The sequence below is a fragment of the Leopardus geoffroyi genome, chromosome X (assembly GCF_018350155.1).
Source record: "Leopardus geoffroyi isolate Oge1 chromosome X, O.geoffroyi_Oge1_pat1.0, whole genome shotgun sequence".
NCBI lineage: Eukaryota > Metazoa > Chordata > Mammalia > Carnivora > Felidae > Leopardus > Leopardus geoffroyi.
In genome coordinates this window covers 47,333,981-47,358,778 of record NC_059343.1, presented here as the reverse complement: position 1 = coordinate 47,358,778, position 24,798 = coordinate 47,333,981, and the positions used below count along the sequence as shown (strand labels likewise).

At 36.8% G+C, this 24,798-nt stretch overlaps 1 protein-coding gene across 5 annotated transcripts in view; it reads left to right on the top strand.

Moving 5' to 3' along the window:
- WNK3 (WNK lysine deficient protein kinase 3) overlaps nucleotides 1–24,798 on the top strand; it is a 185,118-nt gene that overhangs the window by 51,132 nt on the left and 109,188 nt on the right. For all 5 annotated transcript variants that reach the window (XM_045470598.1, XM_045470599.1, XM_045470597.1 and 2 more), the window contains exons 7-10: nucleotides 2,223–2,442; nucleotides 9,717–10,011; nucleotides 10,846–11,039; nucleotides 11,137–11,286. In XM_045470598.1, the coding sequence (XP_045326554.1) occupies nucleotides 2,223–2,442; nucleotides 9,717–10,011; nucleotides 10,846–11,039; nucleotides 11,137–11,286 (859 nt within the window). The remainder of the gene's footprint in view (nucleotides 1–2,222; nucleotides 2,443–9,716; nucleotides 10,012–10,845; nucleotides 11,040–11,136; nucleotides 11,287–24,798) is intronic.

Genomic DNA, 24,798 nt, shown 5'->3' with positions numbered 1-24,798 from the left:
ATGTCCTTTTTAAGGAAGAAACACATACATGCCCATTTTGTGTATCCATTAGTCTGTTGATGGACACTTGGGTTATTTCTACCTTTTGGTTATGATGAATAGTGTTGCATGGATATTGGTGAAAAAGTATTTGCTTGAATCCCTGTTTTCAGTTCTCTTCATTATATACCTAGGAGTGGAATTACTGGATTGTATGGTAATACTGTTTAATTCTTTGGAGAACCACCAGTTTTTTTTCACAGTGACTGCACCATTTTGCATTCCTTCCACTAACATATGAAGGTTCCAGTTTTTCAACATCCTCACCAATACTCGTTATTTTCCATTTTTTGATAATAGCTATCCTAATGGTTACGAATTGGTATCTCATTGTGGTTTGGATTTGCATTTTCCTAATGACTAATGATGTTGAGTATCTTTTCACGTGGTTATTTTCATGTGGTTATTGGCCATTTGTATATCTTCTTTGGAGGAGTGTCTGTTCAAGTCCTTTGCCCTTTTTAAAGTTAGGTTGTTAATGTTTTTGTTGTGGCCATTTTTAAGTTGTAAGAGTTTAGGCATACTTTTTTTAAAATGAGACTGAAAATACAGTTGACCCTTGAACAACAAACAGTACAGTACTGTAAATGTATTTTCTCTTCCTTATGGTTTTCTTAATAATGTTTTCTTTAGTTTATTGTAAAAATACAGTATATAATACATATGCAAAATACGTGTTAATCAACTGTATGTTATTGGTAAGGCTTCTGGTCAATAGAACTATTAATAGTTAACTATTAATAGTTAAGTTTTGGGGGAGTTAAGAGTTAGACACAGATTTTCAACTGAGGTTCGCACCCTAACCCCCCATAGTGTTCAAGGGTCAGTTGTATGATGTTGAAGTAGCCATTTTAGTTTGGATTCTGATTATTGCTTTTACAGCATTTTCATTGTGAACTGTTATCAGAGAACATTGGAATATTCAGAAGGATTCATAGCATATGAGTGTATTAGAAAGAGCATAAGCTTCTATATCAGACCAAGATTCAAATGTGGATTCATACTTAGCCAGTGTGATCTTGAGTAAGTTACTTAACTGTTCCTCAAAACAGGTCTTACTTTGGTGATTAAAAAGATAATGCATATAAAATACCTAACAGAGTAATAAGTATTTAATGGTGTCTTTTGGTGCTATTGCTGTAATTATTCCTTAGTAAAAATACCTAGGGAAATTTTTCATTGAGAGGCAGAGGGCTTTAACTTGGTTGTGCCTTCTTAAACACATCTTACCTTAGCCTTAAAACTAATTAGTATGAGGAAGCTTACTCTTTTTATAACGCTCTCTTAGTTATGTATTTGTCTCAATAAGTAAAATGATCAGAAGGGTTGAAAATCCTCAAGTTACAGGATACCATGCTATTAATGTACTTTATCTGTTTTAAGTAGTGTGAGAGGTTTTCTACATAGACATTGGTTTTAGTTCTCTCTGACCTGTAATATAGATACATTAGATACTAAATATCTGTTTTAGAAATTGGTGAAAGCAAAGGAAATTAACTGTCCTGAGCTTGTAAAAGAATCTTTTGAACCCCTGTCCTTTTTTTCCTCTTCAGAGATGGTTAATTCCTAATACTAGGTTAGAGGCACATCCACTGCATGTATACTTTGGCCTAAAATACTAGACTTACATATTTTAAGAAAACCATGGGACTTTGCAGAACTAAATTAGTATCATTCATGGCATTCTCTAAAGAGTAAAGTACACTAACTTGACTATTGTTAATGGAGTCAACGACTTCTATTTATAACATTTGTAAAATAGTTTGAATTTATGGTTTACTTTAGAGTTTATATATCTGGAAGTTTTTAGTTGCTTTTGCTGGCAGTCTATTGTTTGAGTTTTAGTAACTTAAGCCAGTGGCTTAGGGAAACTAGTCACTCTACCCAACATATACTATAGCACTGCTTCAGTTCTCTAGGCATACAGTATCTAGATGTGTTGTTGATAACAATCTTTAATTAAGGTGACTTTAAGTGTATGTTAGGTGGGATTTCTTTTCATTCTTGGTAATAATGAGTTGGATATAAGATTTGGTTTTTAACAAAGCAGGGTAATGGTTTAATTAATAGAAGTTTTAAAATAAGATTGTTATTTTGATGTAATTAATATTTACTAATTAAGGGTTCTATATCTTGTTTGTGATTGGAAAAATTGATAATGAGATATGTATTTTGTTTATTAGGTTGTCTATCAGGGACCTATTAAACCACGCATTTTTTGCTGAGGATACAGGACTGAGGGTGGAGTTAGCAGAGGAAGATGACTGCTCTAATTCATCACTGGCTTTAAGACTCTGGGTTGAAGACCCTAAAAAATTGAAAGGCAAACACAAAGACAATGAAGCTATTGAATTCAGTTTCAATTTAGAAACGGATACATCTGAGGAAGTAGCATATGAAATGGTAAGTGAATCCTACCACTATTCTCCACACCCCCCAACCAATGCTGCAATATAGTATCAGGGTTGATTGATTCCTTTTTCCTTATTGCTTTCTTTCCTCTCGTTTTCTCCTTTTCTTTATTTAAATTATTTTATTGTGAAATGTATCTTTACAGAAGAGTATATTAAATTTGTATGTAGAGTATAAAGAATAATAAAATGCTACTTTTATTAAGAAATAGAACACAACTGATACCTTTGAAGCCACCTGTATGCCCCTCCCAGTTGTATTCCCTTCCCTAATCACTACAGGTAATATCTACCCTGGCTTTTGTGTTACTTATTCCTTCCTTTGTTTTTCATTATAGTTTATCTAAGTAATATATTGTTTTGTTTTTGTTTTTTTTTTTTCAACATTTATTTATTTTTGGGACAGAGAGAGAGACAGAGCATGAACGGGGGAGGGGCAGAGAGAGAGGGAGACACAGAATCGGAAACAGGCTCCAGGCTCCGGCCATCAGCCCAGAGCCTGACGCGGGGCTCGAACTCACGGACCGCAAGATCGTGACCTGGCTGAAGTCGGACACTTAACCGACTGCGCCACCCAGGCGCCCCTATATTGTTTTGTTTTAAAAAACCTGAGTGGCAAGCCCACACCTAGGTGATTACTGAAGTTACTATTAGGTGAAGATGGCCAGGATAGCCAACTGAATAATCTCTCAGTCATAGTCTGCCTTCAGTTTCCCTAAGCATTTACAAGAGGGGAAGTCAACAGGTGAGGTCATGATTAAATTTAGGGAAATACACGCATGGCTCACTAGTCAGGTCACCAGTGGGCTGTTGTATGGACCAGAAATAAATTGTGTGGTTACAATATGGTTTGATGGGGCGTGGGCCTCTCTGACTTCTCTACTTCTAATCTCCTCATGATCCCTCTCCCCACAGAGCAGATGACAACAGAGAACTTCTGTGGGGTTGAATGTGCGTCCACACCAGATCCAGGCTGCTACAGTGCTTGGAGGGAAGGCATACAGGAGCTTTGACAGCACATGGTCAGATTAGCCAAGTACAGATAGTCTGAGCCAGGTTAATCTGGACATCCTGTCCTTGGGTTAAAAAGAGGGATGGAACATTGACAGTGGGGATCTTGGAGATGATAGCCTTTAACGTGTCTATTTTTATAGTCATACTGTTTTGATCTGGAATGATTGCCTTGGACATCTGGTGCACAACTATTATTCTGATATTTCTCTTTACTATCTTTATAGACTCCTCTTCCTCTCTGTTGGGTTTCATGTTTCCTAAATCTCATGTCTTTCTCTTTCTTGGCTTACCCTATTGTTTTAGTGGCACACTTCCTCTGCCTGCTTCTTAAAGAAAGGGTATGAGAGGTAAATTCTTTGAGATTTGCATGTATGAAAATATTTTTATTCTATATTCATATTTAATTGATTGGCTGGCTATGGCATTTTAGGTTGCATTTAAAAAAATTTTAGACTCATTGTTCCATGCTTTTCTAGCTTTCAATATTAATATTGAGAAGTATAAAGTTGTTCTGTTTTCAGAATCTTTTGCATTTGATCCATTTTTTGCTCTCTTGAAGTTTGTAATAGTTTCTATTTCTTTTTTCAGTATTCTAAAATTTCAGTGATATGTCTTTTTTTAATTTAATTTTTATTTTTTTAAAAATTTACATCCAAATTAGTTAGCATATAGTGAAACAATAATTTCAGAAGTAGATTCCTTAATTGCCCTAACCCATTTAGCCCATCCCCCTTCCCACAACCCCTCCAGTAACCCTCAGTTTGTTCTCCATATTTATGAGTCTCTTCTGTTTTGTCCCGCTCCCTGGTTTTATATTATTTTTGTTTCCCTTCCCTTATGTTCATCTGTTTTGTGTCTTATAGTCCTCATATGAGTGAAGTCATATGATTTTTGTCTTTCTGTGACTGACTAATTTCACTTAGCATAACACCCTCCAGTTCCATCCACGTTGTTGCAAATGGCAAGATTTCATTCTTTTTGATTGCCGAGTAATACTCCATTGTATATATATACCACATCTTCTTTATCCATTCATCCATCGATGGACATTTGGGCTCTTTCCATACTTTGGCTATTATTGATAGTGCTGCTATAAACATGGGGGTGCATGTGTCCCTTCGAAACAGCACACCTGTATCCCTTGGCTAAATGCCTCATAGTGCAATTGCTGGGTTGTAGGGTAGTTCTATTTTTAGTTTTTTGAGGAATCTCTATGCTGTTTTCCAGAGTGGCTGCACCAGTTTGCATTCCCACCAACAATGCAAAAGAGATCCTCTTTCTCCACATCCTTGCCAACATCTGTTGTTGCCTGAATTGTTAATGTTAGCCATTCTGACAGGTGTAAGGTGGTATCTCATTGTGGTTTTGATTTGTATTTCCCTGAGTAATGTTGAGCGTTTTTTCATGTGTTGGTTGGCCATCTGGATGTTTTCTTTGGAGAAGTGTCTATTCATGTCTTTTGCCCATTTGTTCCCTGGATTATTTGTTTTTTGGGTGTTGAGTTTGATAAGTTCTTTATAGATTTTGTATACTAACCCTTTATCTGATATGTCATTTGCAAATATCTTCTCCCATTCTTTCAGTTGCCTTTTAGTTTTGCTGATTGTTTCCTTCGCTGTGCAGAAGATTTTTATGTTGATGAGGTCCCAGTAGTTCATTTTTGCTTTTGTTTCCCTTGCCTCCGGAGACGTGTTGAGTAAGAAGTTGCTGCGAGCAAGATCAAAGAGGTTTTTGCCTGCTTTCTTCTCGATGATTTGGATGGCTTCCTGTCTTACATTGAGGTCTTTCATCCATTTTGAGTTTATTTTTGGGGATGGTGTAAGAAAGTGGTCCAGGTTCATTCTTCTGCATGTCGCTGTCCAGTTTTCCCAGCACCACTTGCTGAAGAGACTGTCTTTATTCCATTGGATATTCTTTCCTGCTTTGTCAAAGATTGGTTGGCCATATGTTTGTGGGTCCATTTCTGGGTTCTCTGTTCTGTTCCATTGATCTGAGTGCCTGTTCTTGTGCCAGTACCATACTGTCTTGATGGTTACAGCTTTGTAGTATAGCTTGAACTCTGGGATTGTGATGCCTCCTGCTTTGGTTTTCTTTTTCAAGATTGCTTTGGCTATTCGGGGTCTTTTCTGGCTCCATACAAATTTTAGGATTATTTGTTCTAGCTCTGTGAAGAATGCTGGTGTTATTTTGATAGGGATTGCATTGAATATGTAGATTTCTTTGGGTAGTATCGACATTTTAACAATATTTGTTCTTCCTATCCAGGAGCATGGAATCTTTTTCCATTTCTTTGTGTCTTCTTCAATTTCTTTCATAAGCTTTCTATAGTTTTCAGTGTATAGATTTTTCACCTCTTTGGTTAGATTTATTCCTAGGTATCTTATGGTTTTTGGTGCAACTGTAAATGGGATCGATTCCTTGATTTCTCTTTCTGTCAGTTCATTGTTGGTGTATAGGAATGCAACCGATTTCTGTGCATTGATTTTATATCTTGCAGCTATCCTGAATTCATGAATCAATTCTAGCAGTTTTTTGGTGGAATCTTTTGGCTTTTCCGTATAGAGTATCATGTCATCTGTGAAGAGTGAAAGTTTGACCTCCTCCTGGCTGATTTGGATGCCTTTTATTTCTTTGTGTTGTCTGATTGCAGAGGCTAAGACTTCCAATACTGTGTTGAATAACAGTGGTGAGAGTAGACATCCCTGTCTTGTTCCTGACCTTAGGGGGAAAGCTCCCAGTTTTTCTGCATTAAGGATGATATTAGCATTGGGTCGTTCATATATGGCTTTTGTGATCTCGAGGGGATGGAAAGCCATCTATCATGCTAATGGTCAACAAAAGAAAACTGGAGTAGCCATACTTATATCAGACAATCTAGACTTTAAAATAAAGTGATGTGTCTTGATTTGAGTCAATTTTCATCTACTTTGTTGGTTCTCAGTGGACCTTTCCAATCTGTCAACTCATATCCTTTAGTTTCTGGGAAGTTTCTTGAAGTATTTTATTGATCATTCCTCCCCATTTTTTTCTTTCTGGAACTATTAGCATTTGGATATTGGACCTTTTGGACTAATTCTCCACTGTTCTTTCTTTTCTATTTTCCACCTTTATTGTCCTTTTATTCTCCTTTCTGGCAGATATTATCAACTTTATTTTCTAACCCATCGAGTTTTTCATTTCTGTTATCTTGTTTTAATTTTAAGAGTTCCTATTCATTTTTTGGTCTGTTCCTTCCTTAGAGTAAACATCTTGTTCTTTGTTTTGTTGAGGCAATATTATCACACCTCTCTGTAACATTTGTAAAAAAAGTGTTTCTGACGTTTTTCTACCTGTGTAGTCTCTTTTCTCCAAATTGCTGTTTTACCTTTGTTGGTTTTATACTGTCTTCTTGTTAGAGGCTTTTCTCATATTTCTGGTAATTCTTGACTCGCTGCTCATGATTAATAGACTATAGGAGACTATATATGTTTTCTGTTGCTGTGTAACTAATTACCACAAATTTAGTGACTTAAAGCAATACCCATTTATTAATTCAGTTCTGGAGGTCAAAAGTCCTAGTGGGCTTCACTGTAGTCTCTGCTTAGGATCTCACAGGCTGAAATTAAGGTGTTAGCAGCCAGGGTTCTTATCTGGAGGTACTGTGGGCATATCTGCTTATGAGTTTTTGGCAGAATTCAATTCTATATAGTTGTAAGACAGAGGCCCCTGTTTCCTTGCTGGCTGTTAGGTGGTGGTCACTTTCCACTCCTAGAGGCTGCTTTTCAGTCCCTTCCTGTGTCCTCACTCCATCTTCAAAGGCAGCAATGACATGTTGAATCCTTAGTCACCAGCTGGTAAAAGGCTCACCCAGATAATGTCCCTATTTTAAGGTCATCTGTTCATAGCAAAATAATGGGACTGATCTCTCCTCATATTCATAGGTTTGAGGATTAGGATGGGACATCTTTGAGGGGCCATAATTTGTGTTCTACAGAAACTTAGAAGCCCATTGGATGATGTGATTGCTTGTATCAGACTTGTTAATGTTCACCTCTACTGTGGGCCTTTAATTAAGGAATCTCTGACATCAATATTTGTAGGTCTGTATTCTTGGATTGGTCAGATTCCCCCAGAGAATCATCTTTCAGTGTCCTTCCTGAAGGGTAGGGGCTGGTTACTGGTATTTTGGTAGCCAAGTGGGGGAAAGGGCTGAGGGTTTCTGCATATGGCATTCAGTGTGCATATTGTCATTTAATCTTACTTTCTACATGGTAGCTTTACCGTCAACTGTGCCTGGTGTTCTATAGTCCAGAGATCCTCTCTTTTACCCTCTCTAGAGAACAAAACTCCAGGCTTCTTGGGGAGGGGAGAATCAATCACCCAAAGGTGTGGAATGGAGGAAGGGGCACAGGGATCCAAATATTTAACTGCTTCTCACACCAGTGCCAGAACAGGTATTGCCAGTTCCTGTGCCTTGTGAATATTTTTCAGTATAAATGATAATGATTCTCCGCTTTCCCTAGTTCACCATTTTCAGGTCTTCTAGGTCACTTAATCTGTTTTCCACATTCTGGAGTGTCCAAAATGTTGTTGCTGTTGTTTTATTCTCCCTGTTCTTGTGGGTTTATAACTTAAAAATCCATTTAGTATGGGGATTTTTTTAGAGCTTTTGGAGGGAGTGAAATTAAATTCCATCTAACATTTTAATCATCTTTCAACTACCACGAAATTTTCCTGAGTCTTCAGACCCACAAGGCATACTTTAAAAAACAGATTGTAGGACTGAGAATGATATGCCATGCCACCTCCTCAAGTCATCTTTCTGCTCCTCAGCCCCGCTCTTCTCAGACAGCAAGCCCTTAACTTCTCTCACACTTCTAACACCTGGTAAGATGTAGTACTTTGCTGTGAGCAGATTTACCTTTGCCTGGAGTGTGGATCTCTAAACTTCATCTCCATCTCCCTTAATAGCCAGCAAGTTCCTTTTTTGTTTGTTTGTTTTAATTCAAGTCAGAGTTTACATTCCTCTGTGATGCTTTCTTCTCTTTTCCCTTTAGGGCTTTTATAGCAGCTTAAAGCTTTCTACCTTACTTTAAGTTAAATATGTACCATCTTACCACCAGATTTTGTGCTCATACAGGACAAATGACCAGTGTAATAACTTCAGTGTCTCTGGAGTCCAGTACTGGGCACATTGTAGGCACTTAATGTTGTTGAATAAGAAACCTTTTAATCTTTCACAAATCTTAATGACAGTCATAAATTAACTGTAATAAGACTGCATGTACTGAAATATCTAGTTATTTGTTTGTTTTGGTTAAAGCCACAATTCTTTTAACAATACTTGGTAGTGGTATTTTTCTTATGCTTATTAAAGGCTCTACATTTATGTATGTCTAAGAAAGAACATAGAAGGTGGGTCTGGGTAGCTCATTCGGTTGGGTGTCTGACTTCGGCTCAGGTCATGATCTCACAGTTTGTGAGTTCAAGCCCTGTGTCGGGCTCTATGCTGACAGCCTGGAGCCTGCTTCTGATTCTGTGTCTTCCTCAGTCTCTCTCCCACTCTCCTGCTCACGCTCCGTGTTTCTCTCTCTCTCAAAAATAAATAAACATTAAAAAGAAAGAACCTAGATGTACATCGAAAATATTGAGGGGCGCCTGGGTGGCTCAGTTAGTGAAGTGTTCCACTCTTGGTTTCGGCTCAGTTCATGATCTCACAGGTTCATGAGTTTGAGCCCTATGTCAGGCTCTGCACTGACAGTGTGGAGCCTGCTTGGGATTCTCCCTCTCTCTCTGCCCTTCCCCTGCTCACATGCACTCTGTCTCCCTGTCTACCTCTCAACATAAAGTTGTATAAAAAATTATTTAAAATTTTTTTAATGTTTATTCATTTTTGAGGGGGGGGTGCGGAGGGGCAGAGAGAGAGTGAGACACAAAATCTGAAGCAGGCTCCAGGCTCTGAGCTGTTAGCACAGAGCCTGATGTAGGGCTCGAACCCACGAAACTGTGAGATCGTGACCTGAGCCAAGTCAGATGCTCAACCGACTAAGCCACCCAGGCACCCCTGTATAAAAAATTATTTAATTACTATGATATACACCTGAAACTATGTCAATTATATTGAATTGAAACAAAAAGAATATGTAAACAAATTAGCTGTTATTTAATGGCATTTGCAATTTGGGAGTGCAAAATAACTCTGCTGGTAAAAAAAAAAAAGTTAAAAATCTTAAATGTTAAAGATGTAGTTTGCTTATTATGTTTTGTTTGTAGGTCAAGTCAGGATTCTTCCATGAAAGTGATTCCAAAGCTGTTGCTAAGTCCATTAGAGACCGGGTCACCCTGATAAAGAAGACAAGGGAGAAGAAACCAGCAGGCTGTTTGGAAGAACGCAGGGATTCCCAGTGCAAGTCTGTGGGGAATGTTCTCCCTCAGCACCAGAATACAACTTTGTCCCCTGCTCCTGCTCAGCACATGGGGGCTGAATGTGAAGAAACTGAAGTTGATCAGCATGTTCGACAACAGTTTCTACAAAGAAAACCACAGCAGCACTGCTCCTCTGTTACAGGTAGTAGTCCTAATTTATAAAAGTAAACAAACGTGTGATTGTGTTCCCTTATCTTGAAATAGTACTTTTGTGCTTTTCAAAGAATTCTATTATCCATCATTTCATCAGTCCTTTTACAAACTCCCTGAAATAGACAAGCCAGCCTAGTTATCTTATTTTAAAATTAAGAAACTGTTTTGTTACATGACTTGTCCAAAGTGCTAATTGAATAAGAGCTATAATATTTTTACCATTTTTAAAGGTCTAATGTAAATCCTTAAATAAAGAATATTTGGGACTAAAGGGAAAATTTATTTTTTAAGGAGGAATTTTCTAGACTTTAAGATCCTTTGTTTTTAGACTCAAGTATAAAATTATTGTAGTTCCTTTAATTTTTCTGCTATAATACATTCTCTTCTCTAGAAGGACATAGTACTTTCTTTTCTTTTTTTAGTGGTTTCATAGTAATAACCAATTGTTCTGTAAAGATAGTATTTTCTAGCCAGGGTCTAAGAGAATGAGAATATATATGACCCTTAGATTTTACTGAAATCCTAATGGTAAGTATAGATTAGTTAGGGATTTACATGAAATGGCCAGCAAATGGAGTTGATTTTTATGTGAGTCTTTGTTTTTAGGTTTGCTTTACTAAGAAAATTTTAGTTCTACTACAGTGTCAGCATGGAGAGTTTACATGATGGTTTTTGGTTAATTGTATAGTGTGCATATTTTATTTCAAGTTGTCTTGGGTTGTCAGAGTAAAAGAAAATATAAAACACTTATTATTTCCCATGTCATTTAGACCTTGTGCTTCAAGTTTTTCCTTCTACCTGTTGCTTCTTTTCTTTGTCATAGGTGACAATTTGTCTGAGGCAGGAGCTGGATCTGCTATACACTCAGATACTTCAAGTCATCCCAGTGTGGCCTATTCCTCAGACCAGAAGATGGGTTCTCAAGTGGTTTCCAACATCCCACAGGCTGAAATAAATGTTCCAGGGATGATTTATCCATCCCAGCAGCGAGTAGGACATTACCAGCAGATTTCAGGGGTAAAGTGAACTGTTACATTTTTAAATATATAATCCATATACTTACTGTAAATGAGAGAGTTTATCTTTAACATATTTTTTTTTTCTTATTTAACAGCTGCAACAGCAGCCAAAGCTGTCTCAGCCCCACATTTTGCCTTTGGTTCAAGGTCAGTCCACTGTTTTGCCTGTACATGTCCTTGGACCTCCAGTTGTCTCACAACCCCAGGTTTCCCCATTAACTGTCCAGACGGTCTCACAGGTAAAGGTAAGGTATATTTTAGAGGTTCTGTATTCTGTTAAATGTATTTAACACTGCCTAGATTTCCTCCCTTTGAAAGGCTCTCTTTCATAAATTCAATATAGTTAAATAAAACTCACTGAAAGTTAAAAGTTGTTTATGCCTGAGGATGTGCCTAACATTGTGAAACTAGAATCTTGAGACACTGATTATATTATTGGCAAAGACACTGAGGACACCATGTATCGATAAACAAATTTATTTATAAATCAGATCTCTTTCTCTTGGTGATGATGGTTTGTTCTTTGTATTGGACTTTTCTAGCCTGGTTTGAATGTGGAGGGATGTCTTTTGTAGTTAATTAGAAATAATATTTTATAGATAAAATCTTTGGCACTTTATCTAAATTCTTGGCTTTTTGAAAAATTTTAATTCCAGTGTAGTTAAACATACAGTGTGATATTAATTTCAGGTGAACAATATAGTGATCCCACACTTCCATGCATCACCCTGTGCTCATCACGACAAGGTGAACTCTTTAATACCCTTCATCTATTTCACCCATCCCCCCCCCACCCCTACCTGCCTTCTGGTAACCAGAAAGGTTTGTTCTCTGTAATTAAGAGTCTGTTTTCTTAGTTTGTCTCTTTTTCTCTTTGTTTGTTTATGTCATTTCTTTAATTCCACATATGAGTGAAATCATATGGTATTTGTCTATCTCTGACTGACTTGTATCACTTAGTATTATACCCTCTAGATCCATCCATGTTGTTGTAAACAGCAAGATTTCGTTCTTTATTATAGCCAAATAATATTCCATTGTGTTTATACACACACACACACACACACACACACACACACATACATACTACATCTTTATCCATTCATCTATTGATGGACACTTGGGTTGCTTCCATAATTTTGCTGTTGTAATTAGTTTCGCTATAAACATCAGAGTGCATATATCTTTTTGAATTAGTGTTTTTTGTAATCTTTAGGGGGGAAATACCCAGTAGTGGAATTGCTGGATCATATGATAGTCCTATTTTTAATTTTTTGAGGAAGCTCCATATTGTTTTCCAGAGTGGCTGCACCAGTTTGTATCCTCATCAACAGTGCAAGGGGGTTCCTTTTTCTCCACACCCTTGCCAACACTTGTTTCATGTGTTTTTGGTTTTAGCCATTCTGACAGGTATGAGGTGATATCTCATTGTAGTTTTGATTTGCATTTCCCTGATGATGAGTGATGTTAATCATCTTTTCATGTGTCTGTTGGCCATCCATATGTCTTCTTTGGAGAAATGTCTGTTCATGTCTTCTGCCCATTTTCAATTGGATTATTTGTGTGTTTTGGTGTTGAGTTGTATAAGATGTTTATGTATTTTGGATACTGACAGTTTATTAGATCTTGGCTTTTTTTGATTCATGTTTATTTCTGTAGGAGAAATAAGTGTGTCTTTTTGACTCTCAAACTTAGCATTATTCATTTCTGACAAGGAGTAAACAGTGTTTGTAAGAGTTCATATATTGACTATTCTGGTTCCCTAGGTTATGAACTCTGGACACATGGTTCAACTTTTTTTTTTTTTTTTTTTTTTTTTTTTTTTTTGCCATCACTGCATTTTCTTTTCTCAACCTCACCAACTCCTACGTGTGCCTTTTGTCTTTGGGAATGAGATGGTCTGAGCTCCTAGGCATTCTCTGTATATGATTCAGTTAGCAGCTGGTGCATCTGTTTCTTTTAAGAGATTGATATATGGTAAGTCACAGTTCATCAAACAGTTTTTAATGACTACCATTTCTATGTATGTAAGATAAAATAAAATATGGTCCATACCCTCAAGGAGTTCACAGTCTTGTAGGAGAAAGCATACACATACTTGACAAATGCCTGATGTATTTAAAACCTGCTGGGGGTAAATTTAATCTGATAGAGTTGACAGTGCATTGTATTTGCCTAGTGTTTGGTGATAACATGGTACATATTCATAATTGAGCTCTTGTGGTTTGATATGCCTCTTTCTTAGACTTTCATGCCAAGTGTCTTGAAAGGATGCTTAAATTATCTTAGGTTCAACCACATAAGTATGCAGATATGTGTATTTTAAAATGTGCTCCAAAAATTTTTTAAGTTTCAAAAATTAGTGTAAGAGTATTATTTACCTATTTAAAAATAAAGCCTTACGAAGTTATAAAGAAGACCATGAAAATCACCTGTTATTTCTCCAGCTAGAGACAACTTTTTGTTTATATTTGTCAATAGAGCCTCTAGATTTGTCTTTTTTCCTATTATATATATATATATAATTTTGTTTATATACATCTGTATATCACATACATGCTATTTTTTAGACTCCCCCCCCCCCATATATAGAAGCCACATAAGCAAGCACTTTGTTGGTGTCTTTTTATGAATGTGGTGGTTCAAGTTCTAGGAATTATTGCATCCAACCTATATTTATTCAGCCAACTCTCTCTCCTCTTTGGAGATCTTCTATGTTCATTTTAGCTATGATATTGAAATCCTTTTGAGCTTTTTCTTGGAACTTCCAGTGTCTAGTGTGTGAAGGTGTTAGATTCAGTTACTCTGAATTTCTGCCAGGGCTTGAATGAGTTATATAACAAGTGCAATAAATGAGAAGCCATGAGCAGTATATTATTAGGACTGGTCTCAATCCCTTAGTGTATTCAACTAGTATTTACTCATGGTATTAAAGATTTTTATAGGACTAATACCAGTACCTTTTTGATAGCTTACTGAACTTTTTAGAACATAGCATTATTTTATCTATCATTTTGTCTGGGAGAGTCCCATTAAAATGGGCATGGCATATGCATTTATAATTTGAATTTTCCCTGCACCACAACCAGGAACTGCAGCTGAACTTTGGAACAGATGGACAAACTTCAGCCCAACATATGACTTTAGACTTGTCAGTTACTGGAGTTCCACAACCAGTCTTTTCTGCAGTTTCTCCTCAGACATTGTCTGCTTCACGAATGATTTCCCAGCATCCAAAATTGGTCTTCAACTTGAGCCTGGCCCTAGAAATGGAAATCAGGAATTAACCAAATCACCAGATTCTAATGACTTCTAACTTCTTTTCTTTCTTTCTTTGTTTTTTTTTTTTTTGAGAGAGATAGAGAGCACATGCATGTGGGGGGGTGGGCAGAGGGAGAGAGAAAGGGTGGGGGAGAGAGAGAATCCCAAGCAGGTTCCATGCCCAGTATGGAGCCCGATGTGGGGCTCAATCTCACAACTCTGAGATCATGACCTGAGCTGAAATCAAGAGTCGGATGCTTAACCAACTGAATCACCCAGGCACCCCCAGAATTCTAGTTTATTATTGGCTAACTGTTCTCAAGCTTTGTCAAATAATTCTGCACAATACATGAGCAGTGCACAGAAGGCTGCTGGTACAGTTCAGCTCCCTTCTAATTCCACTGGGGGGCATTCAGGGGCCAATTAGCCTTCACAAAAGATATATTTAGTACCCCACCCATACCCCGTAGTACATCAGGAGTCTAGGAGACTCCAGGTTCTTCAGTGCCGCAAAGCCAGACTGTGTATTTGAAGAAACCTTGTTTCCAAGCCTCTAGTCAGCAGCAGCCATTAATTTTACAACCTAAGATTATGGCATCACTACAAAAAATTGTGCAGTGGGATTGTATTCTGAAAGTGTCTGAAGCTCATGCAAGTCAGCAGCAGTGAAAAGGTGATATTAAAAGTGTGATTCAGTCCCTGCAATGACCCTCTTACTCTATTCAACACACTTTTCCAGGGCCACCTGCAGAACTGCCATCCTTCCCATTGAAGGCTCCTGGGCAGCTGCCATTTGTGATACATCCCCAGAACAAGCTTTTTAACCATCATAGCCAATTTACCCAATCCAGGCTACAGCACAGTGTGTTTATTCACTGTCAGCCCCAGAATATCTTCTTTGTACTGTACAACCACCAGGCTCACAGTCAACTCATTCTGTGCAGACTTCTTATCCATTCCTGCCTGTGGTACAGGCCTCTTATTTGGCTCCAGCCTAAGGGCATCCTGCTTTTCCAGTGCAACCTCAGGTTTTGTCAGCTTTTCCAGACCAGCCAGCATATATGATCCGAGCAGCTTACTCTGTGCAATCTATAGAACAGTTTGCTTACTGGGCACTGCCACTTGAGCATGCCCATTATTCAGCACAAACTGCTTACACCATCTAGACAACTGAACAGGCAACCTACATAACTCAGCAAGTATACACAGTAAACCCTACCGATAACAAGCACATACATATTGCAAACGCTGCAGATCAGAAGTTACACTCCGTACCACCTTACGTAGTACAGACTTCTGATGAACAAATCTATTTAACACAACCCTAAGGTGGTAATTCTTCAAAGTTGGAGCAAAAGACATTTTTAACATTAATCTTAATGTCTAGTACTCAGCAGCTGCATCACAAGCAGATGTTGGTTTTAGACACTAGCAGCTGAAAACCCACTCAATTAGCATTACATGTCAGAGGGCCCTGGAAGGACAACTTCAGCATCCTGCGCAGATGTCCTTCATTCAACAGGCCTCCTCACAGGCCCAGATCCAGCCCCCCCCCCACTTTATCTACACAGTTTTCACGATCATATCTAACACCAAGCCAGGTTTCTCATTCAGTTTTCATTCAGCATCTGCACATGACTCATTCATCTTATAGAGAAGCACAGAAAAGCCATCAGTTGTCTACTAAAGAAGGTCTTGTAAATCAACAGCAGTCTTTGGGTAGCCACCATGCTGCTTTCCAGCAGCGTTTACCTCATTCACAGGCACCTAACCAAGTTCAGACATTACCAGGTATGTTGAAGGTATGGATATGGTACGGATTATACCTCCTTTGCAAGAAAACTTGCAACCAGTGGCAATGGAAAAATACATAATGCAGCCCTTAAAGCAGACTCAAGTGCTTCAGCATTAGCAAACATTTCCCCTGAAGAAAACCCTAGTGTAGCACCAGCCAGCATGCATTCAGCAGCAGTCTGCTGTCCAGCCACAGTGGCAACATCTTCTGGCTCAACACTTGTTTTTCGGTCAACAGAAACACAATTACAACAGCAGACCCTCTGTCAAAGCTCTGGGGTATTTCTTTCAAATCAGCCACCTTCTTCTGCTCATCAACACTTAGTATTCCAGTGCAGGCTTCCACTGTCTTTTAGAGCATTTCTATGTTATAGACACAGCAGCATTTGCAAAGCCAAGAAATTCCAAAGGTAAATCCTCCTGGAGGAAAAATATAGATGATTGTGATTTTTCTGTGATGTTCAAGGGTCAGGGAGATAGTGAGCTAGGTAGAAATGGCATTGTACGGGGAGTCACAGTCCCCATTCCTGGGTCTTTTCCTTATTCAGTGCGTGGCCTTGACTCAAGTCTCTGGGGTTTCCTCATCTCTAAAGTTGGAGGGGTTAAACCAGATGATGATAACAAAAAAAAATATTTGAGCACCTACTTGGGATGTATCAGTGAATAAAACACAAAAATCCCTTCTGGCATTGACTTTTGTTTCCTAATGCAGAGAGACTGTGTTAATAACCTTAATAAAAAGTAAATTTATAATATGGTCCCAGGAGACTGGGGGAAATGTGGAGCAGGGTAAGGAGGAAAGTGGGTTGTAATTTTAAATAAGATAGTGATCAGGGTAGGCCTCATTGACATTTGAGCAAACATTTGAAGGAGGTGATGTAGCCCACAGTGCACATTTGAGGCAGAGGGAATAAGCAGTGAAAGGCCCTGGAGAAGGAGAGTGTCTGGCATGTTTGAAGAACAGCAAGGAGGCCAGTTAATTCTAAAATGTTAGGAGCCAGTGATTATCTTATTACTCTACATTTATAACACAGCATTTGCCTTTATGAGATGATAGTAATGGACACTATTAAGTGATTCCCAGGTGCCTAATACTGTCTTAATGATTTTACAAGTACTATTCTCACAACTGTATGAATTGTAGCTATCATTACTCCTGTTTTATAGGTGAGGAAACTGAGGTTCACAGAGGTTACAGGAAGGTCAGGATTTGAACCCAAACTATTTGGCTGCAAAGGCTGTGCCCTTAATCATTACACCCACCAGCCAGCCTCTTTGTAAGATAGTATCCTCCCTGCCAGAATTGGAGAAGATGGACATGATGACTTCATTGAGATTTAGTTAACTCAGGGGATTGATTGAATTATTTATAGAAAGAAATTGACAATCTAGTATTTTCTTGTTTTTGTGTGTGTATGTGTGTGTGTGGCTGTTTTGTTCTGCTTTAGATAACTCTGAAGACTCTGAATTTATTGAGTTTGGCTAATAAAATGCCTTGAGGTCCTTAGATAAAAGGTGTACTGTCCTGTAGGAATTTTCTATTGATGATATATTAGTATTCCAAACAGCTATTATCTCAAGTACTGTGTATTTTATAAAATTCCCTCTTCCTCAAGGGTATAAATTATAGTGAATTCCAGTGTGTGCAAGCTGACTCCTAACAGAAACAATCAAGGATTAATAAAGATCTTTGCAGTTGATGGTTCTTCAGACAAAGCATGCTATTCTGGGGTTGTTTCTTTAAAAAACTTCTTTTAATGTTTATTTATTTTGAGAGAGAAAGAGAGCGTGAACAGGGTAGGAGCAGAGAGAGAGGGAAACAGAATCCAAAGCAGGCTCCAGGCTCTGAACTGTCAGCACAGAGCCCGATGTGAGACTCGAACCCACAAACTACGAGATCATGACCTGAGCCGAAGTCAGACGCTTAACCGACTGAGCCACCCAGGAGCCCCTGGGGTTATTTCTTTAGAATAAAGTTCTTCATGAAGTATTTTGGAATGGAATATTCGTTTCTGTAGGTGTGTGCTGTATACTTTCCTTACCTAATTAAAAAAAAAATTCCTCAACATTTTATTAAGAAAAATTTCAAAGATAACATAAAAGTTGAAAAATCATAAAGTGAACATCCATATAACCTACCAACTAGATTGTATAGCTAACTTCTGTTGTATTTGCTCAATTACATATCCATCCCTTTATTCACTTATCAATCCATCTCGTTTTTCTGGCACATTTCAAAATTAAAGTTGTTGACATCAGTATACTTCATAAATACTTGAGCATTCATATCATTGGCTAGAACTGAGCATTAATTTTTTTAGTTTATATTTGTATGCAGTAAAATGCATAGATTATAATTCAATGAGATTTGACAAATGCTTACACTTGTGTTACGCAACCAATTATCAAAATATAGACCAGGTGTTGGCAAACATTTTCTGTAAAGGTATAGGTAGTAACTATTTTAGTCGTTGTGGGCTATAGAGTCTCTGTTACAGCGACTCAACTCTGCTATTACATGCATGAAAATGGCCATAGACAATATATAAAAAAAAATGGACATGGCTGTGTTTCAATATAACTATTCACAAATAGATGGTGTGCCAGCTTTGGCCTGCAGGCTGTAGCTTGTCCACCCAATACAGAATACTGCCATTACTTCAGAAAGCTCCCTCATGACTCTTCCCAGTCAATACTCCCCACACCCCACCAGAGTTGACTGTTGTTGAGTTTTTTCACCTTAGTTTATCCTGTTCTAGATCTTCATATAATTGGAATCATACAGTGTGTACTCTTGTATAAGGCTTCTCTCAGTAGATTTTTGAGATTGATCCATATTGTGTGTATCAATAATTTCTTTTTACTGCAGAGTAATATTCTATTGTATGAATATACCAAATCTGTCCATTTTACTATTCATGAGTACCTGAGTGGTTTCTAGTTTGGGGTTATTAATAATAAAACTGCTGTGAATATTCTTGTATAAGTCTTTTTGTTAACATATGTTTTTATTTCTCCTGAATAATACCTAGGAGTAGAATTGCTGGGCCATGGGATAGGTATTTGTTTACCTTTTTTCCAGATTGGCACTATTTTACAGTAACATCAGCAATATATGAGTGTCACACCCTCACTAACACTAATTTTAGCTATTCTGGTGGGTGTGTAGTGGTATCTTGTAGTTTTAATTTGCATTTCCCTGATGACTGTGTTGTTGAGCACCTTTTCATGTATTTATTGGCCTTTGTGTATTTTTCTTTGTGAAGTGTCTGTTCAAGGCATTTGCCCATTTTACTTTGCCCATTGTAGTTTGCCTTACATTGTTGGCTTGTACAAGTTCTTATATATTCTGGATAATACTAGTCTTTTAGCAAGTATATGTTTTACAGATCTATTCTTCAGTCGGTGGATTGCTCATTAATTTTTGTAATGATTTCATTTGACGAAACAGAGTATTTAGTCTTGATGAAGTTGACGAAACAGAGTATTTAATCTTGATGAAGTCTAATTCATCAGAATTTTCTGTTGTGGTTACTTTTTTCTGTGGCCTCAGAAACCTTTGCCTACACCCAAGTTACAAAAATATTCCCTGTTTTATGGTTTTAGGTTTTATGTTGAGGTCTGTAGTCCATCCTACATTAATTTTATGAGTGGTGTGAAGTAGGAGGTCAAAGTTCTTTCTTTTCCCCATATGAATAACCCACTGTTTAAGCTGTTGAAAAGATTTTGTTTTCCCATTGGATTGTTTAGCATCTTGTCCAAAGTAAAATAAACTTATAAATATGAATCTGTTTCTGGGCAATGTATCCTGTTGCATTGATCTAGTTGTCCATCCATTTGCCAGCACCACACTGTCTTGATTACTGTTGATTTATAATATATCTTGAAGTTAGATAATACAATTCTTTCTACTTTGTTTGCATTTTCAAGATTTCTTTGGATATTCCAGGTCCTTTGCATTTCCATATAAATCTTAGAATTAGATGGACAATTTCTACCAAAAAATGGTGGAATTTTAGTAGGGATTGTTTCAGATCTGTAGGTCAATTTGAGGAGATATGACATAACAATATTGAATCTTCCAACCCAGGAAAATGGCATATTTCTTCATTTATTTATATCTTCTATCATTTCTCGGCAATGTTTTGTAGAATGGGGGTTGTGGCACATCATTTGTATGTGTGTGGTGGTAGTGGGAACTCACCTTTGGATAAACTTGTTCCTAATTTATGTTTTGATGATACTAAAAATGGAATTACTTTTTAAATTACATTTTCCAATTGTTTGCCATTTGTATATAAAGTAAAATTGTTTTTTTCATCTTTTGGGATGAGCACTGGGTGTTGTATGGAAACCAATTTGACAATAAATTTCATATTTAAAAAAAATTGTTTTTTTGTCCTTGTACTCTGTGTCTTTATGAAGTTCAATTTATTAGTTCTTGTTCTTTCATTGATTCCTTGAGATTTTCAATGTAAATAATCAAATGCAGACAGTTTTATGTCTTCCCTTCTAATCTTTATGTTTTTTATTTCTGTTTTTGCCTTATTGCACTGGCACCTCTAGTACAATGTTAAATAGCAAAAAAGATACTGGACATTTTTCCTTGTTCCCTGATGTAAGGGAGAAAGTGCTTGATATTTCACCACTAAGTATGCTGTTAGATGTAGAGTTTTCTAGATGACCTTTATCAGATGAAGAATTTCTCTATATTCTCAATTCACTAAAAATATTTTATCCTGAGTGGATGTTGAATTTTGTCAAATGCTTTTTTTCTGCATCTGTTGAAATGGTGATATGACATATGACTAATATGGCTAAATTTACATATACCATTTTACTATTTTTTCTCTTTACCCCTCTGGTTTTTTTTTTTATTTCTCCTGGCCAAACTTCTTTGGGTAAAAAAAATTTTTTTTAGAATCCAGTTTTAATTTTACTATTTTTTTTTAGCTAAATACTCTTCCTATGTTTTAGCAATTTCTATCAACTTTATCTAGGCATTCTTTTATTGAGATATAATTCATACACCATAAAATTCACCCTTTTAAAGTGTACAATTCTATGATTTTTAGTGTATTCACAAGGTTGTGCAACCATCACCGCTAACTAATTCCAGGATATTCTTGTCACCCTAAAAGAAACGCCCTATCTATTAGCAGTCATTATTCTTTACCCCCACCTCCCCTGCCATTCACTTATCCAATATCTATTTAGTTGCTTATTCTAGACATTTCATATAAATGGAATCATGCTATATATGCCTTTATGGGTCTGGCTTCTTTCACTTATGATAATGTTTTCAGGGTTTATCCATGGGGTAGCATGCATCAGTATTTCATTCCTTCTTACAGCCAAATAATATTCCATTGTATAGACATATTTTGTTTACGCCTCCATCAGTTGTTGGACATTTGGGTTGTTTTTACTTTTTTGTTGTGAATAATGCTAGTATGAGCATTTGTGTAAAAGTTTTTGTGTGAACATTCATTTCTCTGGTAATATACTCAGGAGTGAAATTGCTGAGCCATATGGTAACTCCATGTTTAACTTATTGGGGAACTGCCAAATTTTCCAAAGCATGTGTACCATTTTACATTCCTACCAGCAAGGTATAAGGATTTCAATTTCTTCACATCCTTCCCAACACTTGTTATTTGTCTTTTTGATTGTAGCATCTTAACGGATGTGAAGTGGTTTGCATTTCCTTAAAGGCTAATGATGTTGAGAATCTTTTCAAATGCTTGTGGACTCTTTGTGTATCTTCTTTTTTTCTTCTTTGGAGAAATATCTATTCAAGTCCTTTGCCCATTTAAAAAAAATGTTTTTTAATGTTTATTTATTTTTGAGACAATGCGAGAGACAGAGTGCAAGTGGTGGAGGGGCAGACAGAGGGAGACACAGAATCTGAAGCAGCCTCCAGGCTCTGAGCTGTCAGCACAGAGCCCAACGCAGGGCTCGAACTCACGAACCATGAGATCATGACCTGAGCCAAAGTCGGACGCTCAACCAACTGAGCCACTCAGGCGCTCCAGTCCTTTGCCCATTTTTAAATTAAGGTTCTTTTTGTCTTTTAATTGTTGAGTTTTAAGTGTTCTTTATATATTCTGGATGCTGGACCCTTATCAGATTTGCAACTTGCCAGTATTTTCTCCCATTCAGTGTGTTCTCTTTTCACTTTCTTGATACTGTGCTTTGCAGCTTAAAACTTTTTAAAAAAATTTTTTTTTTCAAAGTTTTTATTTATTTTTGGGACAGAGAGAGACAGAGCATGAACAGGGGAGGGGCAGAGAGAGAGGGAGACACAGAATCGGAAACAGGCTCCAGGCTCTGAGCCATCAGCCCAGAGCCCGACGCGGGGCTCGAACTCACGGACCGCGAGATCGTTACCTGGCTGAAGTCGGACGCTTAACCGACTGCGCCACCCAGACGCCCCAAAACTTTTTAATTTGATAAATCCAATTTATGTTTTCTTTGGTTGCTTTGTGCTTTTGTAATTTTTCCTTTTTTAATTTGAAAGCCTTTTATTTCTTTTTCTTCCTGATTGCTCTTTCTAGAACTTCGGGTGCCGTGTGGAATAGAAGTAGTGAGAGAGGACATCCTTGTATGATTCCTGATCTTAGTGGGAAAGATTTGAATCTTTCACCATTAAGTGTAATGTTAGCTATGGATGTTTCCACTTTTAAACAACTTTATTCAGGTATAATTTATGAACAATAAACTGCATATATTTATAGCATACAATTCAATGACTTGATAGATATATGCCACAATCAAGATGCTTAACATTTCACCAAACCCCAAAAGTTTCTTGTGTCCCTTTTCAGTGTTTTTTTTTTGTGGTTTCTCAAGTGATTTTAATTTACATTCTTAATTCTTCAGTTTCTACATGGCTTTAATATTTTATTTAATAGTGTATTATATAAAATATAAGAACCATGTAACCATTTATTCCCTCTAGGCTTTAAGCTATCATTGATATATATACATATATATGTATGTGTGTATATATATATATGTGTGTGTGTATGTATGTGTATGTATGTGTATATATATACATATATATTATACCTACATGTATCATAAGCCATACAATGCAATCTTATAACTTTTGCCTTATATAAACAAACATTTTTCAAGAAATTAAGAGAACAAATTTAAACTTTGATGAGGTCCAATTTTTCAATTTATTTATTTATTTTTCGTATTGATTGTGTCTTTGGTGTTAAATCTAACTTTTTGCCTAGTCTTAGACCCTGGAGTTATTCTCTTGTTTTTGTTTGTTTGTTTGTTTAAGTTTATTCATTTATTTTGAGAGAGAAGAAGAGGACAGGTAGAGATAGAGGAAGAGAGAGAGAATCCCAAGCAGGCTCCACGCTGTCAGTGTAGAGCCTAACACGGGGCTTGATCTCATAAACTGAGATCATGACCTGAGCCAGAATCAAGTTTGGACACTTAACTGAGCCACCCAGGTGCCCCTATTTGTTTTTTAATTTATGGTTTTCACTTATGATCTAGGTGATCTATGTTATTTTGTTAATTTTTGTATAAGGTGTGAGGTTAAGTTCCGGATTTTTCTTTTTCTTTCTTTTCTTCTACCTATAGATGTACAATTGCTCTAGTGTGATTTGTTGAGAAGACTACCCTTCTTCCATTGAATTACTTTTTATACCTTTGTCTAAAATCAGTTGGGCATATTTGTGTGGGTCTTTTTCTGGGTTCTCTATTTTGTTAAATTCATTTATGTCTCTGTCTCCCTGTTAATTACATAGGTCTTGATTACTGTTGCTATACAGAAAGACTGACATTGAGTAAAGTGTTTTCTCCCCCTGCCTTCTTTTTTAAAGATTATTTTAGTCATTATCTAGCTATTATAGGACTTCTAACTTTCCATATAAAGTTTAGAATAATCTTGTCTATATCTATAGCAAATCTTGTCAGGATTTTGATAGTAATTGCATTAATCCTATATATAAATGTGGGGAGAATTGACATGTTTACCGTATTGAGTCTTCCACTACTCATGAATGCAGTGTCTCTCCGTATATTTAGGTCTTCTTTGATTGTTTTCATTAGCACTTTGTAATTTTCAGCATACATATACTGAACATCTTTTATTAAATTTAAGTATTAAGTAATTTTCTTTGAAGAGATTACAAATGGTATTGTTTTTCATTTCAGTTTCACATGTTCATTGTACATAGAAATGCAATTGGTGTGTGTGGGAGGGGGTGTGTGTGTCTTGTATCCTATGACTTTGCTGAACTTAATTATTTTTAGAAGAGTTTTTTGGGTAGAATACTTGTGATTTTTTTTTTTTTATGTAGACAATCATGTAATCTCCAAAATGTAGACCATTTAATCTCTTTCTACTCTATATGCCATTCTCTTTCTACTCTATATGCCATTTAGTTCTTATTTTCCTTTTGTTATGCTGGTTAGCATTTCAAATACTGTGTTGAATAAGAGTGATGAGAATGAACATACCTTGTTTCCAAGCTTAGAGGAAAACATTGTCTTTCACGATTAGGTATGATGTAAGCTATAGATTTTTCCTACATGCTCTTTATCAAGTTGAGGTAGTACCTAGCAGCTATTTCTGAGTCACTGAGAAAAATTCCTTTTCTGTGTTAATATAATTTTATGATTTTTTTTTACCTATTGGTGTTGTGGATTACATTGATTTCAAATGTTGAAACAGC